At 25.8% G+C, this 18,096-nt stretch overlaps 1 protein-coding gene across 1 annotated transcript; it reads right to left on the reverse strand.

Annotated features, from left to right (window-relative positions):
- Positions 1–1,547: 1,547 nt before the first annotated feature.
- On the reverse strand, positions 1,548–6,937 carry LOC113557083 (FERM domain-containing protein 4B). The gene is made up of 9 exons (XM_026962385.1): positions 6,657–6,937; positions 6,275–6,522; positions 5,975–6,203; positions 3,487–3,646; positions 3,030–3,139; positions 2,842–2,965; positions 2,325–2,757; positions 1,970–2,250; positions 1,548–1,902 (listed from the first exon to the last, which is right to left on the reverse strand). Exons 1-9 carry the CDS (start codon positions 6,658–6,660, stop codon positions 1,749–1,751), a joined length of 1,743 nt encoding a protein of 580 aa, XP_026818186.1. The 5' UTR covers positions 6,661–6,937; the 3' UTR covers positions 1,548–1,748.
- Positions 6,938–18,096: the final 11,159 nt, after the last annotated feature.

Here is an 18,096-nt window from a genome sequence, read left to right on the forward strand (position 1 = left end):
TCAAATATAATACAATATAAGTTATAAGCATTCTAAATAGGTTCTACACAATATGTGTAGGTACGATTACCGTCCGTGAGTATAGTAATGGTACGATCTGCAAACATTACTTTACAGATTCATAGTTGTATCTATTAATATTATACTGATTAACACTGGTTCCGAGAAATTGTACATATAATGTTATCTGAATTTAAGTTGTTATTATTGAGTATAAAGTATTTTTTTATAACATTCAATTTGAAATCAACGAAATTTCAAAAACAAATTACAATTTATAAGTTACTGTAAAGTGCTCATTGTGCACAGTTTGGGAACCGCTGCATAAGACAACATAATAGACAAGATCTGATAAAATTAACTATTTATGTATTTTTAATTACAAAAGAGTAACAATACGGATGCAAAATAATTTGTTACAACCAATTAATATTATTTTTGTAGTGTACCATGTATATTTATGTATGGTAACAATTGATGTACTTTCAATTTTCAAATATTTTATTTAAGTGCATTTCATTACTGAGAGAATATTTTTTCATAAAATGTATGTGATGTAGAGTACATTGAAACAAATGTTAATAATAGCTATTAAAAGTAAAATATAAACATAAATTTATGGTTGATTCTTATGTACATATATTGTGTATAAAATATAAAATAATTGCATACTTTTTAAACTTAAGTAAGTTATAAAGTCATCATACAAACTGTATTAAGCGTTTTAAAAAATATTTCGGTATAGTTCTATTGAAATTATACATTGTGCTTATTGATTTATATACTGATATTTTTATTACAATTATAAGCTAAAAATAAAATATAATTATTAGAATTTAAGCTCTTAAAAAAATAAATATATTTTGTAGCTATAAAAATAAAATACAAAAGATAATAATAATAATAATAAAATAGATGATATTTTTTGTATAAACTATTACTCAATATTAATAATTTAGTAAAATTAAAAATCTGTATGAATAAAAAAAAAATACATACACATCTCACAATCTTTAGACTAATTGAACAATACATTCAGTCTTATTTTATACAAAATATTGTTGTATATTTGTATGAATAAATCATTTGCGTTCATAGTGTATTTAAATACTAAACAATATATTTATATTTTTAGTGCATTTTGTAATATTTATTATATAAAAAAAAAATAATATTAATAATTTTGGTTTATTAAGCATACTGGTTATAATAATCAACTGTATAAAATTGATATATTATAAAATATCAAAATTGTGATGTATTAATAAATTAAATGCAGGTATATTAGTAGAATTGTATACAATAATAAATTTAAAAAACATTATAATAATCATTACCTTCATAGGTTCATTTTCATACTTATATTAGATCTTCATCTAAGATACCTTTGTACAAAAATAAAATTACAAATATTACAGAAATTCGATAATTTAAAAAAAAAATTCAATAATGCTTAAATACAAAATAAATTGAATAATAATATGAAAAATGATAGTTATATTTTATGTGTTAAAACTATAACTATATAAACATTGTAAATAGGTATTCATATTAAGATTTCATTATTTTGTCATCATTTTTGTTAAAGTTATGTTCATATAGATAAATCATGTACTAAAATAATCTAAAAAATAAGAACATAATAATAATAATAATATATAATATTATATTGGTTGTATTCTAGCTGCCCATCATAAATTCATAATATAAAAATATGCCATAATATGTTTTAGTTATATTAATTAAAATTAAACCAACGTGGCAGTCCTGGATTGAGGTGTAGCTTCATCTTGGTACCAAGATAACATTTCATTAGCAAATACACTTTCATCTAAACATAATTCATTATTAGGTTCAAATGAATCGATAGGACAAACTGTTTCTTCCATTAATGAAACATTTCTGTAAAATGAAATGTGTTATAATTATTGTTTATTATACTGAAATGTATAATTCTAAGATAACTTACTGAGGTACCAATGGATGACAATTATGAGGTTTTAAAGGTTGATAAATTCCTTTATTTTGTAACGCTGGTATTGGTGGCGGCAAGGATGGTGTTGGTGAAGGGTTAGAAGCTGTAGTTTGAACTACTTCTGGAGACACACTATTAGAATTTGCAGATGGTTTCCTAAATCTTGTACTGTATTTATAAAAATCAGACATTTCAAATGGCTTAGTTACTTCACGATATGGTTGCCATTTTCCAACCTGAACAACCGTATGATTTTTTGGTGATTCAAATGGAACCTATTAAATAAATATATATATACATATATACACAATTATTTAAATTAAATAACCAAGTATTATAAAATAATTACAGTGTCAAAATGATTGACTAGTGGATCGTACGGAAGTGGGTGATTTTCAGGTTGTATTGGAGGTGTATGCATTTTGATAGGAGGCGGTAAATCATGTGCAAGTGTTGGCCCAGACTCAACACTACTACTATCCAATGATGTTTCAATCCATTTTTTCTCATTGTTTTTTCTACTTTCAGATAATGACATTTGATTTAAATCTGTAAATCCTTTTTCTGCTTGTTGCTGATTTTCATTTTTAATATTACCCAGAGAATGAGTTCTCATTAAACTATTTTCTGGGTACATTTGATTTGGTAATAAAATAGTAGTTGTGGGATGCTGTGAATTTGTATGTCGTGGTACAACAGGTACAGCTGAAGGTTCATGATCAACACTACTATTACTTCGAGAACTAGAACTTCTAGTATGTCGCCTATCTAAACTTCCAAACCTATTATCATGAAATATTAAATTATTTAAAGTTACTCTGTTATAAAAGTAAACTATTACAATTCAAAAATATAATAATATTTACCTGTCTCTATACTTAGACGTGAAATCTTGATCAATAATCTTACTTGACAATTCATGACTTGAAGGTAAATTTGTAGAATTTGAGTTATTATTAAAAAGCCCGCCATTATCTTTAGGATAAGTAACTGTAAAATAATAAACATTGTTAATTTAACAAATATATTTTTTAATAATTAACTAATAATTTACCATGTTCTTTATCCAAACTGATTGTTGATCTTGGTAATAGCATTGGTTGCATATTGGAGATGGGTATATGCTCATGAGTATTCCATGAATTATGTATACCATTTCCAATTCTAAAAAATGATTAATTTAAAATTGTTTTATAAAGAACATAATATTAATCAGATATACAATGTAATACTTCAATAATATTCTTAAGCTTAATGTGTTGTAAAAGACATATTTTAAAACAAAGATATCGTTTATTTTATATTTAACTTTAATTATATATATCTTAAAAAGTGAAATTGTCTTTTTTAATATATACCATAAGACTTTAATTTAATTATATAATTGATGAATTTGTATGGAGTTTAAAAATTCATACTTAATAAAAATATATGTAAATTAAAAATATTGTATACATTTTATAAATAACTCAAGTAAGTTTAAGTTTAAAATAATTAAATATTTAAATTACCTTGGGTCATGAGAATTTCTTTGACTGGGGAATTTGTTGTATGATTGAGATTGTCTTAAATTACTTTTATGAGATAAAACTTTTGGGTTTGAAGATTGCACATTCGGTTCTTTAGGTACAACAAAATTACCATCAGTCACGCTATGATTGTTCACAAAATCTAATAAAAAAACAAAATATTTATTCCAATTTATTCATAATAATAATTGTCGTTGATCAATCATTTTATTTTACAATGTATCTTAATTAATTTTTAAGTAATCAGAGCCGTACTGAGTCATTTTTTATTCTGAGGCAGAACTCTAGTAATGCATCATCTAGGTGGTGGGGGATGATACACTTGCAGTTTTTAATATTTTATAATAAGAGTTGGAAATATTTAAAAATTAGTAATTAGTTTTCGATCAAAACAAGAAATACAATCTTTAACCTACATTATACTTATAGTTCGGTAAAAAATCTTATATTGATAATGATATTTTTTCTTAAGTTAATTATTTAATATTTTTACGCCCCTAGCATCAGGCACCTCGCTCACCTCACCCTAGTTATGGCTAATAGTAATTATTAATAATAAATACTCATTACATTTTAAAATAAAATGGTTTAACTATATTTAAAAAAATTTCTGTTTACTATTTAGCTATAAATCATGTAAGAAATAAAAACTTATAATTTTTTAAAATATACATCAAAAAGCAATATTATTAAGTTAAGTATGATAATTTCTACATTATAAGTGATTGGAAAAATTTAATAGGATTTTTAATAATGTAATAACAATGATATACTTTGTTTATGATACTACTATATTTTAATATATAACAGGTATTTTATTACGAATGGCAAATTTATTTTCGAAAAGCACGTTGGATCAACTATTGTTGTTAATATTCATAATATATAAATGTTTAAATAGTTTGAAACAATTAATTGGTATGGAACATAGCTTTTTTTAAATACAATTAAAAACACTAACAAGTAATAAATAAAATATAATAATAACAATTTGATAGTAATAAATTGTTTCAATTTTTAAAAAATACCCGTTTTCAATTAATATTATTTATAAATATTATATCATTTAAATTTTTGTTTCTAACAATAATTAATAATTACAAATTATAATTGTATTAGATAAATAATATTAACAACTAATGAATAACATTAGTTTATGTTTAATATAACATAAAAATATTATCAGTATGATGTGTAAACTATTTTATAAATGTTCAAATATACTTGAAATGTCTTGTAAATAAAAAAATATAATATTTGATAAAAACGATATGTTGATCAAATAATTTATATTTTATTTCTTTATAACCATACAATTTTAGATAAGATATTGAAAGTAATATGCCAATATAAAGGATCAACTGTTTCTCATAGGTTATAAGCCTATACGAATTAGTATTATTATTAGTATATAATATTTAGTAAATACTGATGAGAAGTGCACATCATTGATTGTTCTTTATAATATGATCAGTGTAATCTAATTAAGCTATTATAATTATTCTAAGTCCCGTCTTTTTTTCTTATTATTTTTAGTATCCTTTGATTGATAATACTATCTGTCCATTACATTCTTAGAATTTGCTTATAAAGTAACATTTTAAGAGAAAATTATTTTGCATGTTAACTGTTAGTGTCTAGGTAACAAGTTTTTTTTTTTTATGTACCTATTCTAATAATTTGGAGATTTTCTTGTATAGAGAACACATAGTATCTAATAAATAGTAATTCTGAAATCAAATTACATGTAACTTATTTATATTTAAACTACTTAATATTGCTATTGTTTATTTTATTTTTTATCATATACGACTTATATTTATACTTAAACTGTAGAAATTATAGCAATACTTAGAACTCAACTTTTTAAATAGTAAAACTAAATACAAATATCCACAGTAGGTGAAAATATTATAGGAGGAAATATATTTGGCAGAAAAAATATTGATAGTAAAATGTGTATTGTATAGACTGCGCAGTCGTTAAAGCAAAAGTGTGGGAATAAAGTTTTATCTTCATATTTCCCTAATAGATAAATCAAAATATACAGACAGAATAAGTTTGGTAAAAAAACTTAGTAGGAACTTTGTGTTAAATTGTCATATCTAAGGTATGAATTTTTAACACTTTTAACTAAAAAATAATACACAAGTTTTTGTTATTTTAACAAAATATTTTTAAAATTATGCCATGCATCTATCATTATTCATCTTTAATTACTTACAACAAAATAAGAAAATTGATTTGACATAAAATTTCCTGGATTTTTAGTTTTTTTTAGTTACAGAGAAAAATACTTAGCATTTAGTACTATAAAAATCTATAATTAGGTGGGTTTTCGTTATTTTTACATTAACATTATCGAATCATCGTGTCCAGTATGAAAAGCGCGATATAAACACAGAATAACCCACAAAATGATTAGTGGCATTGAAAGTGTTAACTATGATTATCAAAAATTAAATATTACCTGTTGTGTAACTGCTCTCAGGGCGAGGCTTCTTTTTTACTTTTTGATTATTGCATAAATTTATTCTTGTTTCGAGTTCAATAATTCTACTTTGACTTTGTTGATACATCATTCTATGTTTTCGCCGCACAGATTTGTTGGCAGTCTCATCATTAGCAAGTCCTAAAGCAGCTTCAGCAATTCCTTTTTGGATTTTATACTCCAATTCAAGTGAAGCCAAAGTTTCATCCTGGCAAGCAAAACATTAATACAAAATCTGTAGGTACATTACAGTAAAAATATTAAAGATTAGGTACTTACATCTTTAAATTTCAGCTTATTTATTAAATTTTCAGGATAAGTAAATGATGTTCCAACACGTCGGCGGAAAGTAGGTGGTGTTTCGCCGGGATCCAATGGGATTTCCGGAGGTAAGCTACCTGTTAATTCTGCTTCTTGTATGCATAATCGTTTTAATTCGCGATTTTTTTCGATGATTTTGGATTCTAATGCCTTACGCCTAGACTGTAAACTCGCAACCATTGTGTCAACTTTATTTGAGGAGCATTCTGAGAAATGAAAAATATGAATCACACAATTAATAAAGAAAATCAAATACGTTCAATTTAATAGCACTGCACATATCAAGCAGTTTGTTAAGAACCAACACATAGAGACTGAATGAATTATACGACACCCTTACCCATAGTTTTTCAAATGCATCGCGAAACTAGCACGTTCATAAACCGGAATTTTGTACGCTAAAACATTGCGCGTGAAACCAAATATTTCAGCGCTATACGTCCTGAGGAATTAGATGACATCAACCGGACGTAATTACACTAATAAATGGAACAGTCAAACACGAAAAGCCCTAAAGAGAAGTAAACACTAAACAATAAATTGAACTACATTAAAATAATTTACGGGTTATCTGGTGCGTAATTGCTTGGCGAAAACAATGCAACCGTCTGATAGCAACAATTATTGCTGTGACTAACGAACTACAAGACACGAAAACGATAATATTTAAAACGTTTCTGACATCCATCTGCCAACCGTTCATTGCTTTGTATTCAGTTATCACAGTTGTATGGAGGTGATCGCTGTTGTATGGAGGTGGAAAACAATTAAATATTTTCATGAAACAATGAGTTATAAGGTAAAGTAGTACTATCACTATGTAATTACTCCTATTTTTTATTCTTTTAATCGGTATAAAAGTACTATAAACACCACGTACGTCTTGCTATTTATTTTATCGTCTACTGTCTAGTAAATCAAATATTAATTGACAATACTTAGGTCATTATTATTATTACGCGTATAGTAGGGTGACCAAACTAAACTTAGTAACCGTTTTTCGTACCACTGGTGAAAAGAAATATTGTATACTTGGACATCAGAATTTGGAGAATGTCTCTAATTTTAGTGGTCGCATTACTCCCATTAAAATATTTACAATACATATTATCGGGCATCAAGTATTTAAAATACAATCCAACCACGAGATAGCGCCATGAAATTTGCGTATAGTTTTTCTGTTCAATTTATTGTACTTGATCGCCGAGACGAATCCAGATAGGTAACTGTTTTCCGTCCAAGTCCAACACGACTACACAACAATACGTCAGATCCAGTACATGTTTGGAGGAATTTATGTAGGTGTGTGTGTGGAGGGGGGTACAATTAAATTAAATTTATTAACAGTTCGTTTCATTGTGCATCATACCTTTTTATTTTATCATACTTATGGCTCAATACTATATAGTTTATCTACAATAAGTATAAGTTAGTTATATCACTGTGAGGGATGAAAGGACCAAACTAAACCTATCCAATACATTATTCGTGCCGACAATTGATCAACACTTTTTCAGAAAAATCATATTATACCAAACGTTTGTGTGCGTAGTGACTGTCTGCTTTCCTTGCAATCTATCCAATGATAATATATAAAACATAGCTATGGTGTAACGTGTAAGCCGTTCGATCGCAATGACGGTCGGTGAATTAGAGTTTTATATAATTATATAATGAAAAAAATGAAAAAAAAATAATATAATAAGTACTTTTACTTATAGTGCTCCAAAGTGATTTCCAAAAAAAAAAAACATCACTTTCAATTATTTAGTAACGGAAAACCGCATCGGGTACTTATTATTATAGTAAGCAAGTTTCAAATAAGAATGATATTTTTAAATTACAACAAAAATAAGAAAAACAATTATACTAAAAAAAAAATTTTTCGTAAGTATCAAAACTTGCATTATATGTTCAAGTTTTTTGACTCGGCTCACATTTTTATAAAAATATATATGAAAAAAATACCAAAATTAAAAGTATCTCTAAATAACTCAAAAGGGTTAAAATACTTAGAAAATTATACCATGTAGAAGAAACTAAGAAATGTTTATACGTATAAACATATGACCATATTTTCAAGTATCTACATTCTATTGTTATTACAGTTTTTGAATAACAACAAAATAAGAAAATCCTTTGATGAGAAATCGTTAGGTACTTAATGCATGAATATGTAATATTTGTCCAAATTTAAACCTTTGAATGCTCGTAAAAATATTTGTGGAATCACCCTTAACGTTTTATATAGATAATTGAACTTTTAAATCTAGCAATAATAAATTGGAGGAAATTTGAATAACATTTTCTTATCTTTGGTATGAATATTAAAAACTTAAGAGATTTTTAACTACGTTGATACAGACTAATTTGCAATGCTTGTGCAAAAATTAAAAAACTTGCGATTATGATGGTTTTCAAAATTCTATTTTTAAATTTTCTTAAAAAAATATTTTTCTATGTATTTTTGATATTTTTAGTTGACATAATATTAAAATCTTATAATTTATGAGGAACCTTCTATTAAATTGTTAACGATTTTGATCAAACAAATATTTTTATCAACATGTATAGATAAAATAAAAATCAAAAATCGAAAATCGAAAATGTCTTTATAATTTATATAGATGTATGATTGTCAAATTTAAAGTATTTGCGATTATTTAATTGCCATTTTTGAGTTATAAAAAATTTCCTAATAATTTTGAAAAAACTACAAATTTTCAATTTAACCTCTAAAAAATATCAACTAGATCCAATTTACTATCAGAAACCCTCTTAAGAGGACCAGAGGACGCAGTACCCGCATGTGTTGTCTGTCTTACACATGTACGATATAACAAATGTTCGTTCATTGGTTTTAATATTTTGCTGTTAATTTTGATATTAGAATGAACTAGTTCAGCTGACCAATTTTAAAATTTAAAGATAAGATTATTATCCAGGACCCCACGTAGCTTTTTATTCATATTATTTTTAAAAAATTTATGATCTTTTTGAAACTGTAAATTTTAAAATTATGGAAGCATCTTTTACATCTTTTACTTTTCACATATGTATATAGTATATAATATATATTATATACGCAGACATACATTGATACATCTATATAGATATTCATTACTCTACTCAAAATTAAAAATGGTTTAATCTACGAGTATTATCTATTCGAAATATATGTTAGAATTGTTAGATACCATCTGTCGTTCATTTTTATTATCAACATTTCATTCAATGTTTGTTCATAAATCTAATATCAATAGTGACAAAAATAAAGTGTAATTTAACACAAGATAACATTTCATTTGACAAACCTTGAAACTTATTTATTATTTTCCTAACAAACATTTGCTAAGTTTGATGGAAAATGTACAGAACTGCAAACATTTTTGTATTAATTATAGCCAAATCTACAAACAAAACCCATAAACATCAACTGCTTAATTAACAAAAACGTCTAAGTATAATGGTATATAATTTATTATAATACAAAATATTACATTTGAAACAATATTCATAAATAGTAAAATAGCTAATACACCATGGTTATAATTATTATTCAAAAATTTGCCAAAAAATAAAACATCGTAAAAAATAATATTTTATAAAAGGTGTCAAAAACATATTACAGGCGTCAGGCATATCTAAGTGATTTGCTATTTTCAAAAAATTAAAAATAATACATGTATATCGTAGATATATAGGTATATGTTGTAACGCGGGCGAACAAAATAGTCACCGGGATCAATCTTTGAAGTATCATATAGTATGGGTCATACTGTCAATGTACCATTTACGGTTTTACGGTTTCATTTTGGTATTATTTTCTTGACATGTCCTATCTAATTCACAAATTATTGCTTGACGTTAGGTTTCGTTGCTACTCAATTGTTATCTCGATAATAAACGAGCGCAGGAGTTTAAGCATCTTTTTGATTTTTGTATTGTTCTGTACAGAGTTATAGATGTTGTCACTCATCAAACGCGTATGAGTGTTGCATTGCAATAGCATGATGGTTGTGATTTTTACATTTTAGGGACTGCATGTTGTCCAAGTTTTTTTTTTATTGAATAGATAGATTCAAGATAAGCTTGATAAATCATTATATGAAATCCAATAAATACAACATACTAATTAATTAGGTTTATTATATACGTTATTAAATGTTTAAGTGTACAACTTATTATTAATCTTCGTTATTTTATAAATTTTAATTAAAAACATAATTTTATGACATGGTAAAATAAATGACAATTGATTATAACATTTATTATATATTTTATGTACCTATTAATTAAATTTTTAAACATAATAATGAATGATATTGGTATGATATAGGTAGGTGGTATTTCTAGAAATAGTTTTCATACGTATATATTTAAGTGCTTCACAAAACTACTATAAATACATCGGTAAGTAATAAAGGTACCTAAACTGCTACTTCTTATTAAATCTACTTTCTTAGTTATTACTTCTATTTTTTTTCTATAATAATATATTAGGTAAGTAAAGTGTTCCTATTTTTTTACGAGTTAAGCCATGATATACTTGTGATAGGTAATTGTTTTATAAATAATTATCTAAACATTATTGATAGATTAGTATAACGAATAATAAAAATCATGGTTTCAGACCCAAACACTAGATTTTAATTAATTTATGTTAAGTAATAAGTAGATATCTATATTCCTTAATTATCTCCAAAGAGAATATCAAATTAAAAATCAAAAATCTATTAATTTGTCAATTTTTTTATAAAAAATAATACGTGTTAATATTATATTATATTATAATATATTTTTTGTTTTATATCTATAATACATAGAATTTGTAGCGATAGAACTGCCTTATTAGATTGTACAAAATCAATTATTTCCTATTAGGGTTTATTTTTGCTCTGGCGACGGTATAGTGTGTAATGTGTACAAATGTCAAATGTACGTACCTAGTGATAATGTGACACAATGAATAAAAGTCGATAGTAATATAATACTGAGTAACTAAGTAAACGATATCCTATAGAATGTAAACAATTAACAAACATCACAACAATTTATTATGTTCACAGAATAGGTATACTCTTCAAACATAAACATAAAATAGCCACCACTTACCACTATGACGGAGGACCTCCATTGGAAGTATAGAAATAAAGTAGGTAAAGTAATATTGTATGTTTTCAGAAATTTAGTTTATTTAAATGTTTTTAATTAAATTAAATTTACATTCATTTTAATTATCAAACTATTATATATCTACTTTTTAACATAATATTATATTTGTCAACTTTTATTAATAATTACAAATTATATTTATAAATATTTTAATCATAGCAAGGAAATTAGTGGAATTGGAAATCGAATCGTTTTCTATTTTAATTTTAGTTGAAATGGACAATACACCCGTTCATAAAACTACCCTTGTTTGAGATATATTAATTAAGGCAATCAAGCCATCAAGGTTTGGTTATTATGAATATTCAATAATTAATAATTAATATTTATTAAAGTCTCGTACATTGTGCATATTAAAAAAATACATACCTATGTAGGTATTTGCATTTAATTGAATGATTCATTTATTTATTCTAATAAATCTAATTAATAAATTCCAAACGGCAATTTTAGAAACAAATAAATATTAAATATTGCAGGGAGTACCTATCTAACTATATTAATATGAATAAAAACAAAAAAAATAAAAGATAATTTTAGAACTTAGAAAAAATATATTATATTTATATTAGAAATTATACAGTGTAAATAATACAATTTATTTAAATATTACAATTAAAATCATGACTAGTAAAATAGGTAGGTACCGAAATATTTTAAATTAGAAGCATTTATGCATTAAGATTAAATTATGTGAGGTTGAAAAGAATATGTCAGCATACTAAAATTGATATGTAGTATTGTAGTATGTCTTGAAGTATATATAAAAGAAATTACTAATTAAGTAGGTAATATACCTACTACTAAAAATATAAAATTTAAATACTAAAAATTTAAATTATAGAAGTATGGATGATATATGGTGTCTTCATAAGTTTGAAAAATAATTTTTTTTAATGCTGTATAATAATAATAGCTTATAAATTCAATAAGTATTATAATACTTTTATTAGGTAAGTATCAAAAGTTAAAACTATAACTTTTAGAATGTAGCAAATTGATTTTTGGTGACAATTGGTTTGACGATGATATGTTTTTTGTATCTATGTGTTTGTTAACACTTTCGAAGCATAAAATTCCTTCTATCTTCAATACTGAGGGTTGTAGTTTCTAGTAGAAATTAGATAAAGTTTGTAATTTTTTTTTGGTGGGAGAAGGGAGTTAAAAGTAATAACATCCTAGTGCTTTCCTATATAATCGAGAAAAACTAAAAAATAAAAACAGCGGGAAATAGTAATATTTACGCAACAAATGTTTTCAACGAAATCAAATTTGTTTGTGTGTTGAATTTAAAAAAAAAACCGTAGGGACTTGACATTTTCACCAAATATTTATATTAGCATTTTTTTTCTTGGATACAATATAATTTTACCTGTTTTGGAAAAAAATTATTTTTAATCAAAAAATATTTTATTATTTCACATATTAAAACATCAAATATACATAATCACAACTATAGTATACAACGTAATACCTATCTACTCTATCTACAAACTATCTAATGCCTATAATATTATAACATATTTAAAATTACAGAATCAAAAACGTTGAAATGACTATACCCTGCAGGTATAATTTTTACTCTTATTAGTAGATACTACGTTGTATCTACTAATAATAGCCTTGTATAGTACTATACAAAACTATATAATTATAGTAAATGGTAAATGTGTCAGTGAATTTTAAAACAATATTTTGTATCATTTACTGTACTTTCTGGACTACTAAATATGAGCATTTAACACACATTAATGCGAATTCCTTATCAAAATTACATTCTACTAATATACATTTGTAATGATATTTGGTATTCAATATAAGTCATCTGTAAGAAATTTTATTTAATACTGGTTCTGGTTGCATTTGAGACGGTACATCAACGGAAATTATTACATCATGATACAATTTTGTGTATTCATTAGAAGTATTTAATTTTTTTTTCTTTGAAAAAGTTCAAAAAAAAAGTGGTTAGATAGAATAAAGAATGACATGAAAATAGTTGGTGTGAATAAAGGAAAGGTGGAGATAAAGTACTAGGAGATGTAGAACAATAATGGCTAATCCAAATAGTTGGAAGAATAAGTAAAAATAAGACAGAGGAGATATACTTCCCCTTAACCCACTGACTCTCTTGAAAAAAGGTGCCCATAATTGTGGGCTTGTAATAATTTTAAATTGCCTGATTCGAAAATGTTGGCACCAACAATAAAAAAATTGAAATGACGCTCCTATTGAGCTGAGCTGTAAAATATGTCACAGTAAAAAATTCTAAAGAAAAAAATTAAATATTTCTACTGAATACACAAAATGTTATCATAGTGTCGTCTTAATACAATCAGAGCCAGTATTCAATACAATTTCTTATATATGATTTATTGAATATCAATAGTATTATATATATTAGTAGAATTTAATTTTGTAAAGGAATTCACGTCAATCTGTGCTAAATGCTAATGTTCAGTAGTCTACAGGGTACAAGAAATGGTACATATTGTTTTAAAATTCATCGACACTTTTACTACATAATTCATATTTCTATATTTTTCTATTTACCATTAAATGTAACAACTTAAATAATCAAATAACAAATCATTGAGTTATAAAAATGAAAAAATGTATTATTATAAAACAATATTATATTATATTATTATAATATTTGATTTAAAATACTATATATCGGTGCTTATATTTTATTTTTGGCAGGCCAAAGAAGGCGTTTTAAAAAAAGTTGGTGCGAGTTGTGCCTGCACCATCTCCCAAATTTGTGCCGTAATATTTTTTATTTTCAGCAAAAGTATTGTTGATAACTAAAATAGTTTTCCCTACTTTGTATAAGATGAAAATACGACCATTTTTATGTTGGCCAAACTTTTGTAATCTACAGTATCAAAAATTTCATACTTTTTATGTAATATCATAAAAAATAGTCAAATATCTTAAAATAAAATCTAGAACCGTTCAGTCAACGTATATTATTCTTTACACGCGGTCTATATCGTATAGTTCTCCTCTTTTGATTAGATTTTTCTTTATTTTTTATATATATGTGAGTATAGAATTATACGAAATGGAAAATTACGATGTAGGTGAAGTAAAGAAATATTTGAGCTGGGTTTGTGTATAAAACAAGATGTGGTAATATGATCATACCTATTTATTTTGTCACACTTATTGCTTAATACGACTATATAGTTTATCTACAATAAGTTAGTTATATATCATAACTTACTATGTCACTATGGTGCCATACTTATATCATTGTGAGAGATGAAAGGACCAAACAAAACCTACCCAATGCATTATCCGTGCCGACAATTGATCAACACTTTTTCAGAAAAATCATATTATACCAAACGTTTGTGTGCGTAGTGACTGTCTGCTTTCCTTGCAATCTATCCAATGATAATATATAAAACATAGCTATGGTGTAACGTGTAAGCCGTTCGATCGCAATGACGGTCGGTGAATTAGAGTTTTATATATTTATAGATAATGAAAAAAAAATAATAATATAATAAGTACTTTTACTTATAGTGCTCTAAAGCGATTTCCAAAAAATGAACATCACTTTCAAATCAATAGTTTTACCACGCTTTGTTAAAAATCTCCCTCATAATTTATAAGTTTTATAAATATAATATATACATTATACATCTATGTTGTAGACATAATTGAATATTGACAGTGTATTATGTATATTGTTCTTCAACTTTAAAAGTTAAAAGTTTAAAAAAAGACAAAGCATAATATAAGTAGGTAACGTATTTATTAAATATTATATAACTAAATTAAAACCTGCCACTAATAGATTCTTTTTCAATATAAAATTTTAACGCTTATAATATTAATAAATTATATTATTAAATTCATACATACTAAATGTATTATAATATTATTTATAATTTACACAAATAAATAAAAATTATAGAAAAAGAATAATACAGTTTTTTCATAAATTTACATACATAAATGATAAAATAAAACATTTTTGTAAGTAGCTATATATACATATACTAATTTTTTAGTTTTTTACTAAAAAGAGCTTTAAAGTTTTTTATGCCGAGCATGTAAGTTATATTTATATTATAAGTAGATATAACATATAATAAGGATGTTATTATTATCATTGTAATTTTATGTCCATCAGCCATTGATTTCATGGGTATATTTTTAATAAAAAAAAAATATATACAGATATTTGGATGTTTGAATGATTTGTCTGCAGAAAACTTTAATTACTATTTTTTTTCTTTAGATTAAAAAATAGATAAAATCAGGTCATTTTTGTGATTATTTTAAGACCTTAAAATAAACGATTGAATTGTCAATTCTAAGTGAACAAATTGTTTATTAACTATAAGAAATAATACAATATGAAACATAGTGTATTAAATACATTTACTAATATACGTAGTTATCCTACTCTGTCGACTTAAGATTGTGATTGCATCGTTAAATCTTTTAAACTGTTTTTTTTAGCCATATACTAAATAGGTACGTATTAAACATATTTTTTTATGTTCGTGTAAAATGTATTCTTGTTCTATAAAATTAAATATTCAGTTGTCACTTGTTCTGTATTAAAAAAAAAATAATAGTAATAATAATCTTAAGGAGAACCAAAGAGGCCACTTGATATGATTTCGAATGGTGTACTTTGACGACGTTAAACAACGCTAAACGCCCAAGGTACTTTTTATGTATAAAGAATCACAATTAAGAGCCATAATAAGTGGATGTGGGGAGGTTCAGAAGAAAATGCTATCGTAGCACAAATTGTATTATACACTGAAATGGTTGGTGAGTATACTACCCGACATATTATATTGCAACATTTTATACCTGCATATATACCGATCAAGTTCAATACTATAGTTGCAAAGTTATTAGATAAAAGTCATAAAGGACATATAAATCTGCAAATTTGATAAATATTTATGATTAAAATAGCCTATATAATGGCTATAAATTTAGATAGAAACAAATCTCTATGTATATAGATCTATCTATAAATTAAAAATGAAACGTAGATTATTGTACTTTAGACCGGGTAATTTTCAATTTTAAGAATTTTAAGAGTAAATCGTTAAATCTAGAGAAAAAATCCATAGCCAGCAGTTTTGATACGCTTTTCCACAAAAAAAGTTCGTTAGTCCATAATAGCTATATATAGGATGTAGGTGCCTGTATACTATACATCGTACGTGTGCTCAAATCAGTTTTTTTTTCAAATAGTTTTTTGGTTTGCAATATAATAAAATGTTTGGCGTTCAAAGTACCTATAAGGCTATAATACGTCTTATACATTAGTGGCTAAAGCATGCACTGGTGCGCCACAGAAGTAAAACGAAAGGCCGAACGACTTTTTTAAAGTAATTTCTTTACAACTCTGCAGCAACGCGATAACCATTATGCGAGGTGATGTATCACTGTATAGGTACACGTGCGTGCGTGTGTGTGTGATCGCGCGTGTGCGTGTGTGTGTAATTTGATGGTTGTATGCAAGTCTCACAAGTCGTGGTCTTTTATTATTTCGTGAGTCCACCCACTTTCCTCAGTAAGCGCCCTACGGACATATTATTTTCCATAGTGGTCTCCGCGGCTGCTGAAGGGTCTGCGATATATCTATTATATTACCTATTATTATATTATCGTGACTGCACGGTGATCACGTGACGACGATCTCTATCGCTCTCACAACTTCCCCAGTTCCCGCACAGTACCTATATACTATTCTATTATATACATATACACGGTCGGCTTTTAAATGCACTGTAAGGAAAAATACAAAAAAAAAGTGTAAATACATAAAACGTGCCCGGTACAGTGCCCACGAATAATAAACCCATATAAGGGTATAGGCACTAGATTGTATAATGGTGTGTATATATATATAACAAGCACAGATATATATATATAGATTTACCTATGTCCTATACATATATACGTGACTCCTCTAATCGATGCGATGGGTTTCACGTTCATGCACGTTACACGCGAGTTTACGACACTGCGTGCATTATTATCGACAACATAAGGCGTCAAGTTTTTCTGGCTGAATACGATAGTAATATAATACAAAAATATATAATATCATTATGTTTCGGGAAAATCAAAAATATAGCATTTTAAAAAAGTCACTGCGGTAAATATAATATGAAGTTTGTATATACTTTTTAACAACGGCTGATAATATTTCTCTCAATCCAGGTGGCAGGTACAAATTCACTATTCTTACGAAATACGAATTAAGATACAGCGTTTTTCCGTATTGTCAATAAGCAATTACCTTCTGATTTGTTTGAGCTAATATAAGCTAAATATTATAAAAAAATCAACCATATTATACATAGTATGACAAATAAACACTTTGTTCGTGTTCGGTAATGCCAATCAGTTTTTAAGCCATTGGGTTAAAAAAAATTCTATAATTTTCCACTTTGAAAATATATATGTATTGACCAATACACATTGCAATATTATTAAAAATGAAATATTCAATGAAAATACTCTGTAGAATTTACACCACTTGATAGTCAAGATGCCATCGTTCACATATATTTTATTTTCACTTCAATTCAAATTTATAATTATTTTTATTCTTG

Source organism: Rhopalosiphum maidis, chromosome 3 (genome assembly GCF_003676215.2).
Source record: "Rhopalosiphum maidis isolate BTI-1 chromosome 3, ASM367621v3, whole genome shotgun sequence".
Lineage (NCBI taxonomy): Eukaryota > Metazoa > Arthropoda > Insecta > Hemiptera > Aphididae > Rhopalosiphum > Rhopalosiphum maidis.

Coding starts and splice junctions, on each gene's coding strand:
- LOC113557083 (XM_026962385.1), bottom strand. Junction 6,204..6,274: donor ATAAGCTGAAATTTAAAGAT/GTAAGTACCTAA, acceptor TTTGCTTGCCAG/GATGAAACTTTGGCTTCACT. Junction 3,647..5,974: donor TGAGAGCAGTTACACAACAG/GTAATATTTAAT, acceptor TTTTTTTATTAG/ATTTTGTGAACAATCATAGC.